Source organism: Populus trichocarpa, chromosome 3, assembly GCF_000002775.5.
Source record: "Populus trichocarpa isolate Nisqually-1 chromosome 3, P.trichocarpa_v4.1, whole genome shotgun sequence".
NCBI lineage: Eukaryota > Viridiplantae > Streptophyta > Magnoliopsida > Malpighiales > Salicaceae > Populus > Populus trichocarpa.
In genome coordinates this window covers 16949391-16974744 of record NC_037287.2, presented here as the reverse complement: position 1 = coordinate 16974744, position 25354 = coordinate 16949391, and the positions used below count along the sequence as shown (strand labels likewise).

The 25354-nt window shown below is 33.7% G+C and overlaps 4 protein-coding genes across 5 annotated transcripts; 2 read left to right on the top strand and 2 right to left on the bottom strand.

The window, feature by feature from the left end:
- The first annotated feature begins 1278 nt into the window (after positions 1 to 1278).
- On the top strand, positions 1279 to 3080 carry LOC7496510 (UPF0481 protein At3g47200). Its single transcript, XM_002304587.3, has 2 exons — positions 1279 to 2134; positions 2232 to 3080. Exons 1-2 carry the CDS (start codon positions 1565 to 1567, stop codon positions 2961 to 2963), a joined length of 1302 nt encoding a protein of 433 aa, XP_002304623.1. The 5' UTR covers positions 1279 to 1564; the 3' UTR covers positions 2964 to 3080.
- A 2892-nt stretch (positions 3081 to 5972) lies between these two features.
- LOC7497569 (UPF0481 protein At3g47200) lies at positions 5973 to 8027 on the top strand. Its single transcript, XM_002304586.4, has 2 exons — positions 5973 to 6684; positions 6762 to 8027. The coding sequence occupies exons 1-2, from the start codon at positions 6109 to 6111 to the stop codon at positions 7593 to 7595; spliced, it is 1410 nt and encodes a 469-aa protein (XP_002304622.1). The 5' UTR covers positions 5973 to 6108; the 3' UTR covers positions 7596 to 8027.
- A 96-nt stretch (positions 8028 to 8123) lies between these two features.
- Positions 8124 to 14003, bottom strand: LOC7497568 (uncharacterized). The gene is made up of 14 exons (XM_002303698.4): positions 13831 to 14003; positions 13471 to 13738; positions 11722 to 11859; positions 11383 to 11464; positions 11052 to 11128; positions 10734 to 10840; positions 9965 to 10082; positions 9733 to 9849; positions 9513 to 9604; positions 9268 to 9334; positions 9101 to 9179; positions 8913 to 9004; positions 8572 to 8715; positions 8124 to 8488 (listed from the first exon to the last, which is right to left on the bottom strand). The coding sequence occupies exons 2-14, from the start codon at positions 13723 to 13725 to the stop codon at positions 8462 to 8464; spliced, it is 1395 nt and encodes a 464-aa protein (XP_002303734.2). The 5' UTR covers positions 13726 to 13738; positions 13831 to 14003; the 3' UTR covers positions 8124 to 8461.
- A 6332-nt stretch (positions 14004 to 20335) lies between these two features.
- Positions 20336 to 22768, bottom strand: LOC7496509 (NADH dehydrogenase [ubiquinone] 1 alpha subcomplex subunit 2). Of its 2 annotated transcripts, none has more exons than XM_002303697.4 (3): positions 22564 to 22765; positions 22368 to 22474; positions 20336 to 20700 (listed from the first exon to the last, which is right to left on the bottom strand). In XM_002303697.4, exons 1-3 carry the CDS (start codon positions 22647 to 22649, stop codon positions 20597 to 20599), a joined length of 297 nt encoding a protein of 98 aa, XP_002303733.1. In that variant the 5' UTR covers positions 22650 to 22765; the 3' UTR covers positions 20336 to 20596. The 2 variants fall into 2 exon arrangements, with proteins under 2 accessions (XP_002303733.1, XP_052307153.1); XM_052451193.1 differs by lacking the exon at positions 20336 to 20700 and adding an exon at positions 20749 to 21159 and having other exon boundaries at positions 22564 to 22768.
- Positions 22769 to 25354: the final 2586 nt, after the last annotated feature.

Here is a 25354-nt window from a genome sequence, read left to right as displayed (position 1 = left end):
CTATTATTATTGAAAAAATCATAAATTTGATTTGAAGGATAAAATTATAAAGTATAAAAACTTTGATAAAAAGACAAAAAAAATAAGAAATCAAAAGTAAAAGGACTGAACTGAAAAATATTATATATACAAATTAGAATTAAAAGATTAAATTCAAAATAAATAAAACTTTAACAAAAGAGAAATGACCAAAATCAAAAATCAAAACTAAAAGGATGGATTATGAAACACCTACAACAATAAGGGCTAGATTTACTTTTTTTTGGTAGGAGAGAGAACTAAAGGAGAAAAAAAATGAAGATCACTGGCGATAAATCAATTATTTTTAAAAAACATGTGCCACCTATCAAGAAAAAAAACATGATTAATAACAAAATGAGATGGCAAAAGCCTATTTTCAACTACCGGGAAGCATCTCATGAGTCGTGCAAAATGTGTGGCACTTTCCATGCGTCAGCATCCTTTTCAATTTTAAATATAATAATTAAATAGTAAATTATGTTATTATACCAAACTAGCAATTATATATATATATAAAAAAACCTTTATAGAAAGTCACCAATACCCCTATGTCAATGGACTGATTTTTTGAACCCGAAAATTAAATATGTAATTTTACTGTATATTAAAAATATGAAATGCTCGAAAAAAATTCTTAACTAGAGTTGAATGATTTTTTATTTTAAAGGTAACAAAATCCTTTTACTTAGCAAAAGCATGGTGAAAAGAAAAAGACACCCCCAGCAACTCTCAAATGATAAACATATCTAATGAAAATATCATTTTAGCTTTGGTTTTTAATGGCATCTCTTTTCAGGTCGAGGTACTTTAGCAGCTGTTACCAATCACTTTCGACGGCATCATTAATAGTAAATTTTAACGGTTCTTTTTTGTGCAAATCCATACGAGGTATATAATTCGTTGCGTCTTTTGAATACTGAGAATCAATTTTCTTGTCTGGGAAGCAACAAAGAGAATAAACTACTCTTGGATGCTTTAGAAATGTACTGATGACAGCCAGAATGCCAAATATTCTCTTGCAGGGAGCTCACTGTGAAAATGGCCGCTAGGCCCTCTGTGATTCTCTCTCCCCTTTGCTTTCTTGAAGTTTCTTGAACGGGTCAAAAGATATATTCTCTCAGGAACTGTACTGATAACATCTTACTCTGGATTGTTCAGCGATCCAACTTTCACGATTTTCAATGAAGAATGGTCATGGGACTTTATCAGTACCCTTCATCAGTAACCTTGAACAAGTCATCTGTGGATATCCTAGCTCTTTAGATTTGAGAATGCCATTAACTAAATGGAAAGCAAATTTCTGTCTTCTTTTTGTGCTGTGCAAAGCCATTCTAGGCAATTCATTGCAACTTTGCTACATATGACATATCCTAAATATCAATTTTCTTGTCTTGGAAGCAATGAAGACATAAAGTAAACTTGGATTCTTGAAAGAATAGTCTTGCTTCCTTCTTTTAAATAGATACAAGGCACGAGAAATGAAGCACGTCTTGCACTCTTTCTTTTAATCACTGTGAAGAAAACTGTTTAGCAACTTGAAGAAATGGCGGAAGTGCAATTGCTGATTGATGTTACAAAAGAACTACAGAATAAGTTGGATACTTCGATGCAGAACATCCTATGGAACAAACGATCAATCTACAAAGTACCTGCATCTGTCACAGTTCTTAACAAAGCAGCGTATAGGCCCCAGACAGTATCCCTTGGGCCTTACCATTACTATGACGATCAGCTAAAGCGAATGGAAGAGCACAAACACCGAGCTCTTCATTATTTTCTAGAGAGGTCAGGAAAATCTCTAGAGCTGTTTCTCCAATCCTTAAATGAAGTGGTGCAGGATTTAAAGGATTCGTATGATCAACTTGATAAATCATGGAAAGATGATACGAGCAAGTTCTTGCAATTGATGATTCTTGATGGCTGTTTCATGGTGGAAATTATGCGCGTTGCTATTCAACCTTCCAATAACTATGCTGCTGATGATCCAATTTTTAGCAGCCATGGGAGGGTCTATACGGTGCCATTTATCAAGCGTGACATGTTGATTGTTGAAAATCAATTACCAATGCTTGTTCTGTACAAGCTTGTTGCTGTTGAAAGTGATGGGACAAAGGTATATCCTATTTAAATTTAATTACATTGTCATCCTAGCTATTGAAATCTTGTTCATATCGTTCGCCATGAAAACTTTTACTTTTACTTTTATGCAGGATGAAGAGTTCGTCAACAAGCTCGTACTCACTTTCTGTAATGATCCCGATGCAAGTGTCTTAAAGTTGGGTAAATGCTTGCATGTGTTGGATTTATATAGGAAGAGCCTGATTCAGAAAGACCCCAACCGGAAAAGGCATCAACCCAGAGTAAGGGGTGGACTACATAAAGATGCCAATGATATTGTTCGGTCTGCAGCAGAGATCAATGAAGCTGGAATCAGGTTCAAGAAAAGTAAAACTAAAAGCCTAAAAGACATTTCGTTCCACCATGGGGTCCTTGAGCTTCCTGCCGTCGTGGTGGACGATGTAACTGAGGCACTCCTTTTGAATTTGATGGCCTTCGAACGCTTCCATGTTGGTGCAGGAAACGAGGTTACTTCTTATGTCTTCTTCATGGACAACATCATTGACAATGAGAGGGATGTTTCTCTCCTACACTCAAGAGGGATCATCCAGAACGCCATCGGAAGTGATAAAGCTGTTGCTAAACTGTTCAACTCTCTTTCCAAGGACATTGCACTGGACCCAGACAGCAGCCTAGAATTGGTGCAAAGGCAGGTCAATGCCTACTGCAAGAAGCCTTGGAATGCCTGGCGTGCCAACCTAATCCAAACCTATTTCAGAAATCCATGGGCGATCCTATCTATTGTTGCTGCACTCATCCTCTTCGCGCTCACAATTGTTCAGACTGTATATACTATATTACCTACTGCAACGCCTTCCTCCTGACCTCCTAGTTGTCCTCCTACGACACTCGCTTAGTTTAATTATCTACTGCAATTTCATGTAATGTTTTTCACTACAATTTTTTGTTTAAACCAAAACTGAACTTCTTTCGTTGTTGAATTTCTCTCTCTCTGGTTTATTTCGCCAATGTTAAAATCGGCTTTGTACAAGATCACTTCTCATTTTATGATTTGTATGTGCATGAAAAGCCCATTTTCCTCGCAACTTTCTTGTTTTTTTGATACAACAACAATGCTGTTTTCTTGATCCAACGAGAATTAGAAGAACAACCTAGATACAACAACAATGATGTGTTGATGGATCTTCATTACAAGGTGTAATTTCCCTAGATGTTACCTGCATCTACTCATTACAAGACGAGGCGTTCTCTTTTGTGTTCTTTGTGCTCTTGCTTAACTTGTCTCACTCTCTGCTAATGCTAGTACATTTCAGATATGCTATATTAGACATCTATTAACTCTACTCGCTGCTCCAACAGCAGAGCTCTCATGATGCAAGTTCTTAGCAATGTTGGATCAATCTTCTCCCCTGTTGCTGTTTGTCTCCCAGAAACAAATAGTCAACTGAATATTAGCCGTGTGAACATCTTTATATAATCTGACATGCTGTTCTATTTTCCGGCCATGTTTAGAGGAGCCTGTTCTGACTTCTGCGACCTCGTTCCGCTAATACTATAGTGCTTGTAATATTTGCATGAGGACTGACCTTGTCTCAACTAGATTGGACGTCCTTTGTTGATCTGTTGTTAATCGGTGAATCTCTGCTCTTTTTCTATGATGTATTTCTATTTCCCACAAAGATTGGATTTAGACTCAAGCCTCGTCCATCTCAATTAGAGTAATTGTAGTTATTGGAAAATGAAATTTTCTGTGTCATTTACTATTGTGCCAGTCATGTTTCTCCGAGTAAAGATAAAAATATGTTACCTGTTACGTATCTGCTAAAACATTTGGCATTCGTTATGAACAGTGAAGCCTCTTTTTTTTCCTTCAAATTTCCTTTTTTTTTCATTAAATCCTTTAATGGTCTAATTAGATATTAGATGAGATTAAGTTTAAAATTGTATTAGAAAGAAAATATTTAATGAAAGAGAACATAAATGTAAAATGCATAGAAAATACATGCCACTCTCAAATTTATAAAAAAAATTCTTTTTACTTCTTATTTTATTTATTTTTTAGTTTTTGAGTTAAAAAGACTTGTCAGATAACGATAAAAAATATTGATTAGTCAACAATTCAACCAAAAAAAAAAATCTTGATATGAAGAAGTTTTTTTTCTCAATAAAAGTTCATTGGAGATGGTTTTTTCTTCTAGAATGGTGGGATTGACAAATCAGGTTCAGTTTGAATTTTTAAATTCGTTTAATCTTTGTTTTTTAGGGGTGTTTTGTGATTATTTTTTATGGTTTAAAAGTTTTTATGGTACTTTGAATAAAAATAGGTTGAAAAATAAAATTTTAGGGCCAAACCCTCCATATTTTTTAGCCAGTACAGTGGTAGCCAGATTCTAGACAGTAGTAAGCGACGAGTGAGTTGTTGCGATAGGAGTAGTGAATAGTGATGCAGGCTGAAGTTAAAGACAACAATAAACACATAACACATGTTTAATGAGCGAAAAGAACTGCAAATATGAATCTCAAATTCGCAGGTTTATTCTTTCTAAAAGTAATGTTAATAAAATATATCTTTTATGGAGGTTTACAAAGTCTTAAATAGATTAGAAACTATACCTCAACTAGAAAATTTAAAATAAAAATGTAAAAATACCAAGGAAACAACCATAAAATCCAAAACAATGCATGAAATCCTAAAATAATAAAATTATTAAAACTGTCAAAAAATCATCTCAACTTAATAGTTTAAGCTGTTAGGTGAGGTTCAGGTCTATATTATCTTGTGTTTAATTTTTATCAAATAAATAAAGATGGTGAGATTCGAACTCGTAATCGTTTGGTTATCAAGGTTCTGGTACCATGTTAAAAAATTATCTCAGTCCAATAATTTAAACTGTTAGATGAAGTTTAAGATATAATTTATATTGTTTTCTAATAAAAACTAGAAACTAAGAGAGATTTTTAATATCTAAATATATGATAACAATGTAGTGGATGCCATTAGAAAAACAGCTCCTAAATCTCTGTAAAAATATCAGCCATTTTAAACCATCATATCGGTCTAATAAAAAGTTCCGGGCATTTCTATTTTTGAAAGTAACAAGGAAGACAAACTGGAGAAGCGAAAAAAAAATTATTGTAGCAGGCGGCAAAAATTTTGTTTACTGTGGCAGTGACATGGAGCACTGGCCAGTATCCTTCCTACTATTGCCCCTGTGAATCACACAAAATCTTGAATCATTTGAATGAAAAGGCTGGCATGTGTGTGTGAAGCGACCAAACAATCCTCCCAAATTTATGTAACTGTTAATTTCCCTCTATAACCAAATGATAGGGGGAGTAGTGATTTGTACAAATTTGTTATTTCTTACAATTCCTTGAATTTGCACAAAATCCTTTACGTTTTTTCCTGGATTCTGCACAGCTACTCGGCCTCACATGATACGGAGAATTATCTATGATGATACAGTGAATACTGTCTTGCTTCATTTTGTTTTTATTCTTTCCTTCTTCTTTTTGTGCATCTTTAACCCAACAGATAAAAGAGCCCTTGAAGGAGGGGAAAGTATCTACAACAGCTTAGAGTGTTTATTACTGCAGCATTCACCTGTTGGGACATATTGGAAGAAAGGAATGTTTTGCAGTATGAAGGCAGAAAGCAAGAGGTTATAGCAGTTTTCACTATTCACTAGGCTGTTTCACGTGGGGAGTTGGAATCGTGCCTCTTCACTTCAAGTACGCCTTCATCTAATCAAAGGAACGAACCAAATCATGCTACCTTTTTCCGTGTCGCAAAGCCATTAGAAACCATTCAAAGCAACATAACCAATCATTTTCTTGTCTGTGAAGCAATGAATTAGACAAGTATATGTGTATATATTTACACACAGAAAACTGGATGGTTGAGAGATTATTTTTACATCTTGGAAATGTATATAAGAGGAAGGAAATGAGAGCACCTTGCATGACTTCTTTCATCTGTGTTAAAAAACTATTGAGCAGTTGGAAGCAATGGAAGAGGAAAAGCAGGTGCTTATAAAAGTTGTTACAGAAAAACTTCAGAACATGGCAAATACTTCAATGAAGAATGTGCTCTGGAGCAAACGTTCAATCTACAGAATACCTGCCTCTGTTACAGCCCATAACGAGACAGCTTACATGCCCCAGACAGTCTCCTTCGGTCCTTACCATCATGATGACATTCATCTGAAGCCAATGGAGGAACACAAGCAACGAGCACTCGTGTATTTTCTAAATAAAACAGGAATACCTCTACAGTCGGTCGTTGAATCTTTAAATGAAGAAATGCAGGTTTTAAAAGACTCATATGATATGCTTGGTGAATCATGGAAAAATGATACGAGCAAATTTCTGCAAATGATGATTCTTGACGGTTGTTTCATGCTGGAAATCATACGCCTTGCTACACATAATTCGTTGGACTACTCTGCCGATGACCCCGTTTTTAGCAGCCACGGGAGGCTCTACATGATACCACATATCCGGCGTGACATGTTGTTGCTTGAAAATCAACTGCCAATGCTTGTTCTTTACAGGTTGGTTGCCGTTGAAAGCGACGGAGCAAAGGTACATCGATCTTTTGCTTGATTTTGTATTTGTCCCTTCTACAATTTTTCAGTATGAAAAATTCTACTTTCGTACAGGATGAAGAGTCGGTCAACGAGCTCATACACAATTTCTTCCATCCCAATGCATCGGTCTCAAGTCTGGATAAATGCTTGCATGTATTGGATTTGTATAGGAAGAGCCTTCTTCAGGGAGATCCCATCAAGAAAATGCGTCGCCCCCGAGTAAAGGGAGGACTTCATGGGGATGACAACGATATTATACGATCAGCGACAGAGATTAATGAAGCTGGAATCCAGTTCAAGAAAAGTAAAATTAAGAGCCTGAAAGAAATCTCATTACATCGTGGGGTCCTAGAGCTTCCTGTCATTGAGGTAGATGATACCACCGAGGCAACCTTTCTGAATCTGATGGCCTTTGAGCGCTTCCATGTTGGTGCAAGCAATGAGGTAACATCTTATGTCTTCTTCATGGACAGTATCATTGACAATGAGAGGGACGTTGCCCTCCTAAACTCGAGAGGAATTATCCAGAACGCTATTGGAAGTGACAAAGCTGTCGCTAAACTGTTCAACTCTCTCTCTAAGGACATTGCGTTGGAATCCAACAGCAACCTCCAAGTGGTGCAAATGCATGTCAATGCTTACTGCAAGAAGCCTTGGAATGCGTGGCGTGCCAATCTCATTCACACCTATTTCAGAAATCCTTGGGCTATTCTGTCTGTTATTGCTGCACTCATCCTCTTTGCCCTCACTATTGCTCAAACTGTATATTCTATATTACCTTACTACAACTCAAATAACTCTACATCGCTCTCTCCTCCTATGATTTTTGCGGCTCCCCCTCCCCTTTCAACTCCCCCTCCCACTCCTCCTCCTATTCATCCTCCAAAACTATCACGCCGCCATTGATTCACATGGTTCCACCACCATCCACTTTAAATTTCAAATACAAATGGTGAGTGAATCCCACCAATTGCCACATCTATATATTTCTTTTCCTTTGAAAGCCTTGGATTGCTTGTTTTGCTTTCTCCAATTATCTTTAACAGTTGTGTTACTACAAGTAGTGATTGTCGAGGTTAGCTTACACCTACCTCGACTAATCCTTTAAAGTTCTAAAATTAACGACTATATAAGCCTCTAGTAACCCTGAAGTTTGTGACACTCGAACTAATCTAAAGAACAAACACAAGATCTAACTAGTTAAGCTACACCCCTCAAAGTTAAGTATTTGATATTTTTGTATGACCGCATCATGATCATATACGCATGTATCATTTATTTATCCTGTATCTCGTTTACTTCCCCAACAAGTGAGGTTGACGACTCTTGAGATTTTTTTTTCCTGATCTGCCACAGAATGGCAGGCCTCTTTGACTAACAGTAATTAGGTTTTATTGGCCTCGGAATTACATCAACCATAATAACGCATGGATCTTCAGTTAATTATATTGACTCGGTCTTATAAACATGATAGCAACGAATTTATGATCTCAAAGTTCCCATTATATAACACTGCATATATAAGTATTGTAGAGAAAAACAAAAATAAACTGAATGAATCAGTAAACAAAAGCTCCTAAAATAAGAGGAGAGAGATGGAAGAGCATTTTTCCCCTTCCCATTGTAGAAAGACCTTGTGCTGACATTCTCTATCAGTATTTACAACAGCTAGCCGAAGATGAACTATGTTGTGATGAAGTTTTTCGGGTGTTAATGCACTGGAAAGTAAACTAGTGTGGTAAAAGTTGTAAGCCATCCAGTCTGTTATCCTTTCATCTTCCAATTCCAATCAACCTAAGCTGCCAGATATAAGAAGTTTGTCAGATTGCAATATTGCAATTGTTGAAAAAAAATTACACGAACAGAGAAGGGGGAAAATTACAATGTTGTTTCCAGGCTGCTTCCAGTAAAATCCCTGCATGACAACTGGTAAGACATTGCTAGTTGCAAGGATAAAAATCATCAATGCATGCATTCCCATCCATTCTAGTACCAATGTTGGGCGCCTGAATCCACAGACATCAACCTGCAGTAAAAGCCCATTCAATTAACACGTATCAGCCAATAACAAACTTTGCTGGTTCCACTGTGGAAAGAGAGAAGAAAAGAAACAAAATGAACGAGAAATCTAGCCAAAAAGCGAACATACATGCCAGTTATCAAGAAAATAAACATAATAATCATTGAAATCTTTTCTTCAGTAGAAGATGATAAAATACCTACCAGCATATAGATTCCAGTAAATACAATGCCGGCAGCACCCGCAGTGACACACATGTAACTGAATGTGTAAAGAGCCTTGTTAACATGCATTCCTAGAGGAAGGAAGAAATCAAGAATCAGTCAGTACAAGCATTCATGCTACCTCTGTGAAATTCAACTTTAAGACCTGTAAATAAACTTAATCTCACCTGACAAATCCAAGACCAGACCCAAGACTACAAAACAAGTAGAAGGGACCATCCAGTGAAGGATTCTATCCTTGTGTTCCTGAAAGTGGCAGAGCGAAAAAAATTAGTTGAACAAAAGGAAACTTAAATAAACGATGTATTATATTTGACCATGTAGAATATGTCACCTTGAAATGGACAATGATGTGCCCGTAATGCAAACCAACCAAGCAGGTAACTATGGCCATTACTGAACTACAAGGACAAAGTGCAAGGATCACACTGAGAGCCCAAAAATTAAGCAAACGCTAAGAAATTCTTCTTCTAATGGATAAGAAATCCCCACAAAGTTAAAATCTACATTGATTCCTGATACATCACATAAAACATGACCTCTAGGAAAGGCACAAGGAAAAAGGAAATGTAAACGAACCTCAGGAGTCCTTCAGGATCAAAAGGGGCCTGACACCATGAAGGAGCATCTGGTGGTAGTGGGCCATAGTCAGGGGAATTGATACTGCATGCCTGTGGAAGGTAATTAACTAGTATTAACATCAGCATTAATAATAAATGAATAGTAAAGCATAAATGACAAGGGAAGCATTCTAACAAGTACCATAATGAAACAAAAACCGACACAATATAGAAGTTACCTTCGTTCGTGCATAAATAGGCTTTCTATACAGGTGTTGAATTCCCAAAACTGTACGATCAATCATTCCAACAGCATTACAAGCAGATCCTGTGGTGCCCCTGACACCACATTTCACCTTCGAGAGAAAATGAATCATATCAATGACTGAGCTATCAATCTTATATCATTTTCCCACTATAGCATTAGCAAAGATTGCAAGTAAATTTCTTTAAAGGAAATAAGAAGCTCACCCGAAAGATCTTTGGGGAGGAAGAAGAGGCTGCAACTGGAATCTCATACTCCCAGTCAGGAACATACAACCCATATAACAAGGAAAGATATAAACTAACAAGGACCACAACCGCGCCCCTGACAGAGTTTGCAAACAAGTTAAGAAGACTCCGACAGTAACGAAAGGAAAAGCATTCTCACCAACAGAAATTTATCTCATGAAGAAATAAAGGGCAAGGGCTATTAATTAAAAGGTGCTTGAAGGACATGCAAATTACACCACTCGTAATAATGAAGTGATGAACAACCTCTTCAATAAAAGTTGATGTTTTCAATGATGGATTTAACTTATAAGACTATAGTCTTCCGGTGTAGTGGAAGTGAGTTATATTGAAATGCCAGCCAAAACGATGTTTCTATTAAATGCAGCAATGTGAAATTACTAATTCTTAACAACCCCCTCCCTCCTGTCTCTATTCCAATGTGTCAAGTTTCGTTTTTGAGGAAAAAGAGTTAAACTGCCCGCAAAGACTGAGTTTTAAAACAACAGAGTTACACAGGTATGATCTCACAATACTTGTCACATTTCTGTGAATCAATTCATCTGGCTTGTAGAGAAAAACTCAAATTCACAAATACCAGAAATGTACCAGGGGAAGACTTCAAATAGGCTCGTTTATAAATCAACAAGCATAATGACATGACAGGTTTACTGTGAGTTACTGCAGCGTCAAATGAAGTGACAAAGCAGATGATTTTGTGACACTACACTATGAAAAGAATGCTCACCATTGAAGCTGATATTTCCTCAGCATGGATAATCCTGAAGCAACATGATTATCACCTTTTAGCCAAATCTCACACATTGCTCCTATTAAATATCCTATTGCTATTCTCTGGGGGGGGAAAGCAGCAACAGATTTCAACAGTGAGCAACTACAGTCAGTTAATCTGTCAACTGGCTAGAAGAAATATATGTCAAATAGCTAAACAAGGGATTATCCTCATGAAAGCAGATCAAAACAGACTACAGGAGATTTTCCCGCCAATTTGACAAGCAATTAGCCACCTGGACTAAAAAAATGATGAGGAAAGTTAAAAGAATACCTGCAAGATACCCATCCATCTTATTTGTACCATGTCAACTCCAAAAGTTAGATCATTCAGACCGTGAAGAAAGCCACCTGGAAAGGAGAGATGACAATTTTTTAAGAACCACATGATGGTGTCTTTTCCAGAATAACCTCCCAGAAAATGCTGTTTCATTAATATCGGATAAATTGAAAATTTGGCAACATTTCTTTCTTTTTGTTCGTTTTCCTCTTTTTCTCGCATTCTTTCCTTTGAATACAATAGTACTTGTATGAAATATGGCTGAGCTTAGAAAATTAGTATCGACTATAAAGATGATCTAAAAGTTGAGGTTCTTGAAGATGACCTTGAAGAAAAAGACCTATGACAAGAAGTTTGAGTGCCCGGAGGATCGCTTTTCTAGTTGCAACAGCTTTGCTTGGCAATTTCTGTAGGAACCAAAATATATATGGAGTTAGGGATAAGAGCATCAGTAGTAGTAGAAATGCTGGATGTAGCAGCATCAGGAAGGGCATCATTAGATATCTAGGAATAACTAAATTCCACATTACTTTTTAGGCTACAGAGAAAAGAGAAATCAAAACAACAGCACTTGTTATTATGATCATCGCATGAGTGGTATATTTTCAAGTGCTTGAATGCTAGCTAGCGTAAGAACAATAAATTTCCAATTTTATTTAGATACCTTGTACGTGAGTCCAAGCGAAACACCGACCATGAATAGGAAAAATGGCATGACTACATCTGCTAGTGTTAGACCATTCCATGGTGAATGATTTATAGCGGGCAGAACTCCACCAGCATCATCCACAAGTATCATTAGCTGCATTGATCAGTCATAAAACTATGATCCTTCAATTCACAACATATAGATATCAAAATGTTATTAGAGATGAAACAGTTGTTGTGAGCCAATGTTTACTTGGTCTTCTTTATGCTAAAATGGACAGAAATCATTGATTTGCTATAAAATAAAACCAACTCCAACCTGCTTTACTTAATTTGTTAAACGCAAGTGAAACCCAGTGCCATTTCCTTCTTATTTCTTTAAATTTTGAGGGGAATTTAATATTTACACATACCATTTAGCCTCTTCTTTTTTTTCCTTTTGAACTGTACTATCCTGGACATCAATGGTTGATCTTTGAATATCATTAACACTTCGCTACAGCCCTTTAAACATGTTACTGTTATCCTTTTTACATTAGACCCAGAATATCCTTTTGGACTCCCTTTTTTTTTACTGAATTGTTATTAGTATCTTGAGAATTGCGCGTGACGGGGTGTTCGGGGAAAAGAAAGGAAGGAATTGTTGTCTGATTTAGCGGAGTGGGATACAGTCTGGATGGTGGGTCATTTCTACTGCCACCTATGATAGCTTAGGATTCTGGGCATGTTGAAGCAGAACCGTACAAAGTACACTGCAAGGCAAGCTGTCCTCCATCGGGACTTTGATGGTTGATGCTGAACTTCATTCTAACAATATGGTCGGATCGGATCCTAAATTTACATTTTAGAAATTATTAATTTCAGTTTTACAAACCCATTAAAGATTTACTTAATTATTAATTTTAAAATTCATAAAATTAGTTGATATACACCTAAATTAACAGCACACTGCGTTAGTAAAAAAATACAAAACCTGGCAAACGACATATCAGTTTAGCCAGGGGCCCAGGAGGTAAAACTAATAATATAAAAAATACATGCCTCTGACCACTTACCTACCCCCTTCAAATAAAATTAGTATAGATGTAAATGCATTGAAAATCTTGATCGTTTTCATTGCTGAATAAAAATAAAAGATGGATAGTTGGTACCATCTGTTCATCTTGCTTTCTTTTTTTACTGTATGCGTTTATTTATTAGACGCACAGTTACATATGAAGACCAGTTTTCCAGCTATCAATCTTGGAAAGAAAAATAAATGTCCTTGATAACACACTATAAATAATCAAAACTTAGCATATGTGGTGATGCTAATTCAATTTCCTTATCTGGATACAGAATATTGACCTAAATGCAGAGAAAAAGGGGGGGGGGGACATTATTCTTGGACATTGATAATTTGGATCATCCATCATGGTTTCTAAATCAGCATTGAACATATCTCTCAATCTTTTCTAATTTTTCTTTTTGGGGCGAGTGTGAAAATGTGTGAGCGGTGGTTCTTTTCTCTAGGTTATAAGAGTAAGGACAACAAGTCATCAATAGTGTGAAAATAATGGTCTGATTGACCTGACAGAAGAATCAACACGATATGACTCTTATAACCTACCACCAAAACAGAACGAAAACAGAGCAGAACAAGATGAATGCCCGATGCAATAGCTGTGATGCATGAGCAACATGGAATAAGTTTCCCATAAGAAGATTTAACACCAGAGCAAAAAACAAATAAAAAGAAAGATGAGTTGGTGAATGGGAACATTACCGCAACGGTGAGGCCACGAAAAACATCAAGAGAAACAAGACGTTGTTGTTGTTGTTGTTGTTTCATTCGTTGTTGATGATGTTGTTGCTTTGAATGAGTGGGGAGGATAAAAGTTTTGCTGTCATCCACAATTGTATGATCACCCCCAACACCATCTTCATCATTACTTTTCAAGGACTTGTTTCTATTCCCGTTGTCTTCCTCCTCTTGCCCTTTAATAGGCTTGTACATTGCCATTGTCATCGCCATTGCCATTCACCCTCGGCCGCTATAGAAAGAGATGAGAGAGAGAGAGATTCTTTTCTTATTCACACGCTACTGATATATATACATCGTTGGGATACAGTTAAAGACTTTTACCTTCCCTCCTTTCGCTTTCTTTGCTTTACTTCTCCTCCTCCTCTTCTTGAAGAGCAGCCAGAAATGGAGGAGGTCTTTCTTCTCTTTTGTTTTCTATAAATTGCTTTTTATAATGAGGAGGGGAGAAGGCTTTTCTGGTAGACCGACCGACGTGCCTCCCCTTTTTCCTTTAATAGGCGTTATAATATACACGTAACAATATCTCCGAGACTTTAAAGGAAAAGGAAAAATAAGGGGCTGAGAGAAAATTATCTTAGATAAGAGATAGATTATACGCGCGGATAAAGAGGATGCGGATGGGAGAAGGAATACGAGGAGGAGTCTAAGCGACAACGCATGGTTGCCGTATTGGCCTCGAATTATTATTATTTTTTCAAAAAGAAGAAGGGCATTCCTTTCTCGTCGTCCAGGACTATACTGTACTTGTACCATACATATACGCGTATATGACAACTGTTGTCAGCCAATCACTACCAAGAGAAAACATGGTTAGCTTTTTGCTTTTGATGTACGATAGCATAGTACTGTACTTTAAACTGCTTTTTGGAGCGTGTGAGAAGGAAGACTTTTAAAAAGTGGACACTGTTAGAAATTGGAGTGATTACGTCATTTTTCTCTGACCTTTTTGCCCCCGTCTTATTTATTTTTTAATTTCGTTTGGAATTTTTTTAAATATTTTTTTATTATTTTGATAGATCGATATTAAAAATAAAATTTAAAAAAATAAAAATATATATTTTTTAATATATTACTAAATAAAGCCTTGCAAAGCCCTCCATAGTCACAATCATTTACTACTGCAAAAGAAGTTACTTGGACTCCATTTACTATGTAAAAACACATCCAAGCACTCTTTCCAACCTCCTTAGCATAAATCTAACCTTAAAAAAAATATGTTTTAACAATTAATTCTCACAAAATTAGTTTTTATTTTTTAATTTAAAGATTTAAATACACAAAACTCTAAAACATCTTGTGATTAAATTGTTTTATATTGATCATTTAAGAGATTTTTAAAATGATTTCTTCTCATTTGATGCTAATCTTCAGTTATATATTTTTTATTTATTTTTTTTTACAAAAATAAAATTTAATGTTAATATCCTGGTGAGAAAGAGATATGTCAACGACAACTGAGCTAACAATTTTTGTTTCTCTTATTTTAAAATGGTTTTTCCTTTTATATTTTTGTCTTCTCAAATCTCATGGTTGATATTTTTTTAATTTCTCAATTTGAGAAATATAAGGTTAAAAAATATAATATAGTAATACGTGCTTAACAAAGACTTTTTTTCCCCTTAAACTGCAATTGTCAATTAAGATATATAAAAAATAATAGATGGAGATGGATGAGAGAGAACAATTAAAATTTTGATTGAAAAAATAATAATAATAAAAAAAGCTTAGAAGAGAAATCCCTCAAACCCAGGGAGGATGAACGGTCCTTCCGACATTCATGGTTATTTAGGATTAAAATTGAGAATAGTTAAATTATAATTATTAAATGTGATTTCATAAATTTACGACTTAGACACTAATTCTAAAATCAAATAAAATGTTGATATAAAAACACCTGTGTAATTCAATTAAATTTTTAGTGATTTGATTGATTCAATTTAATCTTATTTAAATTTGATCAGGTTAATATTAAATAGTTTTTTAAAATAAAATAAAATAAAATAAAATTATTTTAATAAAAATAATTAACATAATAATTTACGAGTTCACCAATGACCAAGTAACTTATCGAATTAATTAAAGTTGGATAAATATGATTCGGATAGCACATCTTACCCTCCCACTCCTTTTCCCAGTGGTAACGGGTGGAGTGCACCTCCCCTCACGCGGAATTTCTTACCGTTTTATATGCACTCCACGTCATGTTGTCAATTCTACTGATTACAACAGTTGTCGACAAATCTTTTCCTTTTTCTTAAAGATATATAGTATTCGATTACAAAATCGATTGAGTGTCCATTTGATACTGCGGTTGAGTCTACAAGTGTAAAATGTTTAATAACCCTTTCAAAACTATGGTTTTAAAAACTTAATATACTTGAAATATTTATATATTTCTCTCACCTACTTGTAATTTTTTTTAATGGGCATTAAAAATAATTAATAATATATTATTAATTACTTCCTAAACACCATATAGATTTTTTTAATGAATTCTTCCTTTTTTTTGGATAATAATATCTTTTGTTTAGATGTTTTTTTCCCTTTCTTTTGTTATTTACTTGTTCAAGCCAAAAGAATAATAGTAGCAATCACGTTATATAAAATAAAAAAATCTTTTTTTATATAGATTCAAATAATAATGGTAACATTAGATTCAACAACAATCCACTAAAATTAATTATAAAAAGATCAATATCCAAGAAAGATTGGAGTTGAAGTGAAACATTAGATAAAGAGACATGATACCTTAATGGATTAAGAGTACTTGGGCATGAGAATTATAGGCAAAGAGTAAAATCGTGAACAGTCACAAACAAAGTTTATTCATACGAAGCTACATTATTGCCTTCCTCAAGTAATCCTTAAAATACTCATAGCAATTAGGAATACTATTGCTATTTTTAGTTCTTTAGCAAAAAAAAATAAATTATTTTTATTGTGTGTATTGTAATTTTATGAAGTTTATCCGTCAAATATTTCTCTTTTCTCAAAATTTAAAGGTTGTTTGAGAGTATAGTAATGGTTGCTTTTCAAAGTGTTTTTTTTGTTCGGAAATACATTAAGTTAGTGTTTTTTTTTATTTTTAAAAAATTATTTTTAACATTAATACATTAAAACGATCAAAAAAAATAGTTTTAAACAAAAAAATCAAATTTTTGAAAGACACGTCGGCGTTTCTAAACACAAACTTGTGATTAACAATTATTTATATTTATCATTTTATCATTTGATACATATATTTATATTTCAATATATATATATATATATTATTTATTGTTAAATATTAAATATTAAATAATAATTGAATAATAGATATCTACATAGATATTCAAATTTTAATTAATATAATATAAATATCTAGATTCTTTAATCAATTGGTAATGAATAAGATATGGGTATGGAAAATCATCATATTAGTGGAGTCTCCAAAGATTTAATTTTCAAGGTTAATTCAATGATAAATCATCTATGTGTGTATTCTTGATTTTTTTTAAAAAAAAAAACAATATTTAGCATTTTTTAGCTTATAATAACACAACAACAACTAATAATTTTTGGTTTAACAACCACGATTTTCGATCAAAAGTAGAGTACCCTATTCTGGCAGAGAGAAAACTCATAAATCCAAATTATATACTCCTCTCTGACTAACGAAACAACTCCAAAATTCTAAAATTGTAGCATTATTTTTGTTTATATTCCGGATAGATTATTAATGTTATCATGTTTCTGAACTTGTCAGAGTGGGGCGGTGCCACTCAACAAAGCACAAGCTGTTGGAAAAGCGGCTATGTCATATTCTGTCGAGAACTCGAAAATTAAAGGTTGTAATTTGATGTTTTTTCCTTTTCACCGCCCTAATTGGCTGTAGAAAGGAGAGCCTGCAGCCAGTGGCGAGTGGGTATATGGAATATCATGAACATCATGGGCTGGTTGCTGGCGATAAAAGAAAGGCGTGAGTCATGAGATGAAAGTCATTGTGTACGGTTAGTGGTTGTAATTGTTTTTTAAAGTGTTTTTATTTATAAATATTAAAATAATGTAAAAACATTAAAAATAAATAAATTTAAAATAAAAATATTATATTTTTTTTAAAATATTTTTAAAACATAAAAATATACAGGAATTTTGCTTGGCCTTGAAGTGAACAAAGGTTCCTTGTTTCCCATATATTTGAATGGACCAGAAAAGCCCACGAAGCTTTCTAGCAGAGAGGGAGAGAGGGGAACCACGTGTGCTGCTCAGCTCCATCGTCCAAAAGAAACTTTCCCCTTCCATATGGCGTTTTGGACGCGACAGCATCTTATCCCATTGAAAAATTCACACACACGATTGTAAAACTAAAAGATATCAAGATGATGAGGTAGAAGGATAGTTGTCGAATCGTTATCGCAATTGTCGAGTGTGAAATCAAGATCTTACGCATCTAAAAAAAGGAGGGATTTCTGGACGAAAAAAACAAAAACTACATATTTTCCACAGCTATAATAAAAAAAATCGGTAAAATATACAAGAAAAACTTTTTTCTATAAAAACCAAAAAATTACAGACTTGTCACTGCTAGAATAAGAAAAACTGGCAAAATTTACAATTATACTATTTTTACAATAAAAAATCATTTTTTTTAATATATGTACTAGATGGATAGTCAGTGTTACACCGCGGGTCAAGTCAGAATTTTTCTAATATAAAAGAAGAATGCTCAAATAACAATAATCCAAGTAATCCCGAGTTAACTTTACTAACACGCGATCTAAAATATGAAATCAAAATAACCCATAAAAAACTAAAAGAAATTGAAAAAATTCAAGATGTAATAACCTAATGTCAAATGATAAAATAAAATAAAAAATTTAAAAATATAACTTCGAAGAAGAAAACTCAAGTCAACCTAAGCTAATGTGAATAACCCACGACCCGTGATATGAGATTGAAATAAAAAAAATAGAATTTCAAATGAGGGACCTAGTAAAAAAAAAACAACAATGTTCAATAAAAAAACCTGAGTTAATCTGGATTAACTCTCAAGGCAACTTAGTTGAAAGAAAATTGAAAAAATGACAAAGCTCAATGATTAATAATTTAATATTAAATGATAAAATTAAAAAAAATCAATGTCATGAGAAAAAAGCCTAGGGAAAAATATTCGAGTAATCAGGATTAACTCGACTAATGAGATCGAGATAAAAAAAAATAGACTTATTAAAAAGAGAGCTAGCAAGAAAAACCAAAGTTAAATAAAAACAATATTGAAAAGAAAAACACAGGCTAACTTGATTAACCCGCACTCAAAATAACCCAATAAAAAGAAATGTGAAAATACCACAAAACTCAAGGGCCAATAATTTAATGCCAAAAGATTAAATTGAAAAAAAAAACAAATCAATTTCATAAAAAAAAAACATCGAGGAAAATTTTTTTGAGTCAATCCGGGTTAACTTAACTAACATGTTCCTTGAAAATGAGATCGAGATAACTCAACAAAAAAAAGTGGAAAAAACAATAAAGTTAAGAGCCTAATAATCAAATGTCAAATGATAAATCTGAGAAAAAAAATATTTTTTAATAAACAACCCAAAAAAAGACAGAACTTAAATCCGGCTCAGATCATAAGATGTAGTAATCAAAAGATTGTTTTTTGGAAGTAAAATGAATGAAATTGAAGAAAAAAAACTAAACTTTAAAAAGCATTAAAAGTAAAATAAATTGTAATAAAAAGAATAAAGGTCAAATCGATAAGATTACAAAATAAAAGACATAATTGTTTTTTGAAAGGGCTGACATGAATTTCAAGGGCATGAGAAAGAAAAAAAAAACCCTGCCGCAGTCCAACTGGATCTCTACCATGAGCACGCGCCACATTGCCAGAAAGAGGATAACTTGCCGTTCCTAACACCATCATAGAAATAGGATTTTTTAACTGTATGGCCCCGCACGCTCTACCTAAAAGGCGTGGGGTTGTCACGCGTTGACGCGTGCATTACACATATTAACAATTTTTTAAAAATTATTTAATTGTTTAAAATTACCAAACAACCCCTATCTAAATCCAAAAAAATAAAAATACTAAAATGACCTTGAAACCAGCCTTAGTTTTTTTGAATTTCAAGGGTAATTCCATAATTTAATTGTTTAAAAAAATAAAAAAGACAAAGAAACACCTCCGTGCATGTTCACTTTTTCTTTCTCCTCTAAGGATATGACTGTAACTTTACCGTGCAATTTTTGTAAAAGACAAAAACTCTCGGTGGAAAGCTTAACACTTTTTTTATTTTTAAAAGCAAAATAGTCAATTTTATCGTGATAAAAGAAAGGTGTCCTGATCAATTTTTCTCCAATTAAATTTATAATGACTAATGAATCCCTGGAAAAACAATTTTATTCTCAATTGCAAGTTTCTTTAGTTTTTTGGTTAAGGGTAAAAGCTACTTTTTATTATTCAATGAACAGTGAAATGTGTATTGCAAAGGAGAAAACATGTTTCGGACTAGCTTGAAGTGGAACTGGTTCTGGTTCATCCTTGGCCTCTACTTCTTAGAATCTGACATGGTCGATCATTTAACTACGTTAAACCGTCGCAAAGAAAGATTTTGGTTGATTTGGTTAGATCCACAGCCCACGAAATTTTAACAAAACCACTTCACATTTCTGAAGATCATTATGGAAACATGGAAAAGACAAACTTCGAACATGTCAATGTTAACAGATTGTCTTCAGGAAAGACCATTTGCCACCAACTGTTTTGGTTGGAGTTGACGGTCCATAGTATACTCCAAACAAATGCTAAGAGGCAAAAAGGAAAATGACCATTTAAGATTGCAGATTCGAGGTCCTGTCCACTTTGGACAGAACTAAAAGCTGTGCTGGTTATCAATACCAAAAAGAAAGAATGTCAACGCTAGCTATTCCACAGGAAGGAAACATGCTAATGCCATGTTATAATAGAGATCAAACTCAAAGACAACGAATAAGGGATGTCCAACTCCCAAACAAGAATCCTAAAAGAGAACATCAGAGAGCAGGCATGATAGATCTTCCCAAAATATCAATTTATTTGATTTCATACAGATGAACAGCATCGAAATCAAACCTTAAGCGATGCACCCACTTTCCCAAGCTCTTCTAGGGCCTTCGAGATCTGGGCCTCACTTAAACCTTCCAACCGAACGCCCCTCTCAACACCAAAATCTGCATAGAAATCAAAGATTGCACAACTCCACATCACAATCATAGAGCTAAAGAACTAACCTGTGATTGCATAAGGAAAAAAAATCACACAACTCAAACGTATACCAGCATGAAGTACAGCATGTACTTGTGAATGAACAAGGAAAGAACATGGAGCAACAATTCATGCCCATAGTTGCAGACACATCGGTGTTAATTCACCATCACACAAAAAACAACCTCCTATTTTCGAGTTTCTTAGCCAAATGACAGGTTGGATATGTCATCCACACATTGCAGGACGTGTTGAAAAAGCATAATTGAAAGCAGAAAATATGTTAAGCACAGGCTGTGCTAAAGGAACACCTCTCTTTCTTGCTGTGTCAAAGTTTTAAGTGCAGAGGTCACATGAGTCAAAGTCTTAACTTCGCAGATTGCAATTATCATCAAATGAACCTCCAATCACACCATAGCTTTTAGCTGTGGAAATAAAACACCTAACGTTTAATGTCCAAAACACCATAGCTTTCAGATTTGGACTGCGATTAAAGAAATAGCCCCAAACAAGCTTCAGCAAATACCACATTAAAAAAAATGACCCATGAATTTTTTTTACTGTTTCTGTAACAAGAAACTATAGACAAGAAGTAACTGCAAAGAAATCTAATCCTTTCAACTTTAAAGCTACAGCAAATTGTATAGCATGATCTGCCCCTCAGATATTCCATCAGAAGCGTCTTATTCCACTGAACAAAGGGTAAGCTGTCACTAACCTACTGCCTTGTCATTGAAACTTATTTTGTTTCAAGTTAAGTTAGGCGGTTGATATAACAAATTCAAGGAAAGTAGAAATGAAGTCTATCAGTTGGCCATAAAAATATGGCCACTATGACCATCCTTGACCACTTAACCTATAACAATTTCTTGGAACCACGAGTGTAACTTGTAATTAGGAAAATCAATTTAGTACACTGTGATTTATCTGCTGCCAAGACTTTTAGCCATTGGCACATACAACATTCAGTCCCATAAGATTATTGATGTGAACTAGAGAAAATATGTGGCAATAACATATCTCACAGCTTCTCAATAATACGCATATTTTTAGAAGGAAAAGGATAAAAAAATCAAATTGGGAGAGGGCCTGTACGTGAGAATTGCTGTTTAGGATGCATTTGACTTGAGTATTTGATAGAAGGGATCTGAGACCAAGATTCTAGTTCAATCTGGGTATTTTCAAACCTATTATCCAATTAAACGCTGTAGATTTCGGTTATTTGAAATGACTATATTGATTTGAGTCATCTCAAAAGACAAGAACTAAAATTCTTAATCTTCCAGTAAACTCTAAAATCATGCTCAACTAGAGTATCTAAGGCCAAGGTTTAATTACCAAAATACACAAAAAGAAACATAGCTCTGAGCCCTAAAAACTAATTGAAGTCCTAAATACAATGGGAAAACCACTAATTCATTACAAAAGCTAAAAGAAAAGAGACAAATCCCACTTCAAAGATTGTCATAAATCCACATAAAAACAAAATAAAGGCAATTCTACCATATACCAACAAATGCATGTGGAATATCAGCAGAAGTAACAGCAAAATCTAACAGCTCTATGGAGAAATTTAAAGAAATAGTGAAATGAGACAGCAAACAAGACAATGAAAGAGAAAAAAGTGGGATACCATATCTAGCCCATAACTGAGGTTCTATTCCATTGCATTCACGGATCAATATGGGAAGTTTTGGGTTAAGGGTTTTGAGATCCTTATAACTCCTCTCTATAAACGTTCTGTACAAGAAAAAACATTAATGATAGGATACGATCAATCGAAATGTCTAAAGATGAGGTTTGAAAGATTCTTGTTAGCGAATGTCTACCTAGTAGTCGAACTTGAAGGGGAAGATTGGCATAGAAGAATTCGAAGCTCTTTCAGGTTCTTAGAAAGTTGTCCTCTCCATGCCATTTTCTCAGCTCTACCTGGCCCGGGTGCTTTGTCTCTTCCAAACCTCAGCTTCTGTCGCTCGGTTTTGTCTCGAGTTTACCTTTTTATCAAAACTAGAGCTTCTTCCCTTTGGTGGAATATACATACCATTTACTTTTTAAAATGTTTAGTGATATATTAGAATAGTTTTAAAAAAAATCAATTTTTAAAAAATAAGTTAAATGCTCTATTTTTCTTAATTGGTATAAAAAAACTAATTTTCTCGTATAAATTTTCTTCCTTCCATAATCTCTCAACATATAAGAAAAAAAACAAGGGTGGTGATCTACCTTTTCAAGTTTTGGCAACAAGATGCTTCTGTGATTATAAATACTTATCATAGTTAATAATCATTTAATCTAGCTAAAAGTTTAATAAAAACTTTTAAAAACCTTATTTTCTATAGGATTAAAATTTTATAATAATTAAAGCTCGAAAAGATTTTAAAATAAAGCTCGGAAGTTAATGTGCAGGATTATCTTTATTTACCTTGATATATTTGGATTCTTTTTACTACTTAGCTTAAAATTTTTAATTTAATTAATATTTTACTATTTATAAATCCTAGTAATGAATGGATTCTATTAATTATGTAATTTTTAATTAAAAATATTTTTCTATTAAGGATTTTAGTTTTAATTATGAATTTTTTTTATAAATTTTTTTATGATTAATATAAATAAGAATATCTATTTTATTTTGAAATTGAGATTATTATTTGGACTTTTAATAAAATACTAAAAAATTTCTCTAAATTTCTATATGACTTGTATTTGTAACTTTAATACATGAGAGACTAATTTTTATTAACGTTATAAGAACACGTCTAGAAAGAAAGGTTAGAGGTGTAATCAAATGCTGAGAAACATTTAAAAAAATCTTAGCAATCTTATACATAATGATCATCTTTAAATCTAAAAGCTAATCTTTGGCCCATCAAATCCAATTATTATCCATCCTTTATAAGAATTAATTAATTAATTTTGATAAATGTTACAATTAACTCAAAACCTTCGTGAGTTTTTTTTTTATATAATGATAAAGAAACAAGTATTTTCCTTTTCTTTGCCTTCTTACCGAAGAGACTTGGGGTGTTTTAATTGCAGAGTAATACACTATTTTTCCAAGAGAGATATAAAAAGAAACAAGGAAAAAGAACTCTGTTCAAATGATACACACTTACAAATTGAAAAAAAGAAAATAGAGATTTTGTTTTTTTCACCATAATGCATGAAGCTGAAAAACATCTAATTTTTTTCAAAATTTTCCACCAAATCAAAACTAAGTATATGTTAGATAATAATATAAATCATATCCTGAGATTTTACCTAACATCTTAATCTATTGGGTCGAGATGATTTTTTGACATGGTATCAAAGCCTTGATAACCAAGCGGTCACGAGTTCGAATCTCACTATCCCTATTTATTTAATAAAAATTAAACATTAGGCCAAAAAGTTACCTCTCTATCTTTTTCTACATCAATGAGTTTTTTAAAAGACACACATACATACATACATATATATATATATATATATATATATATATATGTATGTATGTATGTATATGCACATATATAGATATCATATCCCTAACTTTTCATTCTCTCAATCCTTGACCAAAATGAGGGAGCTCAGGCCAAGTTAATATAATTTGACTTCATTCATAATGTTGTTCATGAATTATCTGATCCATCTAGGTGGTGCCTCAGTGGTAAGAGCTTTGGACTAAGAGGTTTGCTTTCTCTGTGGTCTCAGGTTCGAGCCCTGTGATTGCTCATATGATGGCCATTGGAGGCTTACATGGTCGTTAACTTCAGGGCCCGTGGGATTAGTCGAGGTGCACGCAAGCTGGCCTGGACACCCACGTTAAACTAAAAAAAAATATAGCAACTTGATCCCCCCAGGCTATCTTCTCATGGCATGCATGTAGATAAGAAAGATTTTGTTCTTTGGATCATTACCAGGCTAACCCCTTTTCATTTTAAAATATAATAAAATAATAGAATATAAAAATTATCATCTTAGTTGCCCATGATGCCCCTCGTAGGCAGGACTTGTTTTTATATCAGTGAATGAATAGTTTGGATTTTAACTTCATGTGTATTTTTTTCAGTTCATGTAAATAATCACTTGAGATTCTATTTTGAATTGAATTCATTTTTTATGATAATAATATTATATATGATAGAATATGAAAGTTTATATGCTAAAAAAATAGAACATCCATGCTTAGTGGGAATTAACATGTACTTAAAGTGGGAATTAACATGTACTTAAAGTGTTAATCAGAAATCTAACTATATATCATGAGAGTTTTTGTACGAGGCCACATGTTTTTCAAAATTTATGTCATAAGTTAAAGTTAAAGAATTTGATGAGAGATTAACTTTTTATGGTAGCGGTTGCTTTTCAAATAACCTTTTGTGTCGAAATGTATGCCAATGATTTTTTTTATTTTTTAAAAATTATTTTTGACATCAGCACATCAAAACGATCCAAAACATACAAATCATATTAAATTTAAAAAAAATTGAATTTTTTGAAAACACTGTTTGCAACCGCGTTACCAAATAATTTATAAGGGATATTAGCGTGGAGGAAAGTGTAGCAATGAGATTAGTTGTTTTATGCCATGAGATTAGACAAAGACTTGTAGTGGAACACAAGTGCTATTCCAAGTTAATT

Bases quoted from the DNA above. Each gene is read 5' to 3' on its own strand.
- LOC7497568 (XM_002303698.4), bottom strand. From the start codon at position 13,725: ATGGCAATGGCGATGACAATGGCAATGTACAAGCCTATTAAAGGGCAA. The intron at 9,180-9,267 runs GTGACATATTCT...TGCCACTTTCAG, and splicing joins ACATCATTGTCCATTTCAAG to GAACACAAGGATAGAATCCT. The intron at 8,489-8,571 runs GTAATTTTCCCC...TATATCTGGCAG, and splicing joins AGCAGCCTGGAAACAACATT to CTTAGGTTGATTGGAATTGG.
- LOC7497569 (XM_002304586.4), top strand. From the start codon at position 6,109: ATGGAAGAGGAAAAGCAGGTGCTTATAAAAGTTGTTACAGAAAAACTT. The intron at 6,685-6,761 runs GTACATCGATCT...ACTTTCGTACAG, and splicing joins TTGAAAGCGACGGAGCAAAG to GATGAAGAGTCGGTCAACGA.
- LOC7496510 (XM_002304587.3), top strand. From the start codon at position 1,565: ATGGCGGAAGTGCAATTGCTGATTGATGTTACAAAAGAACTACAGAAT. The intron at 2,135-2,231 runs GTATATCCTATT...ACTTTTATGCAG, and splicing joins TTGAAAGTGATGGGACAAAG to GATGAAGAGTTCGTCAACAA.
- LOC7496509 (XM_002303697.4), bottom strand. From the start codon at position 22,649: ATGGCATGGAGAGGACAACTTTCTAAGAACCTGAAAGAGCTTCGAATT. The intron at 22,475-22,563 runs GTAGACATTCGC...TTTCTTGTACAG, and splicing joins CCTTCAAGTTCGACTACTAG to AACGTTTATAGAGAGGAGTT. The intron at 20,701-22,367 runs GTATCCCACTTT...ATTTCTATGCAG, and splicing joins TCAGTTATGGGCTAGATATG to ATTTTGGTGTTGAGAGGGGC.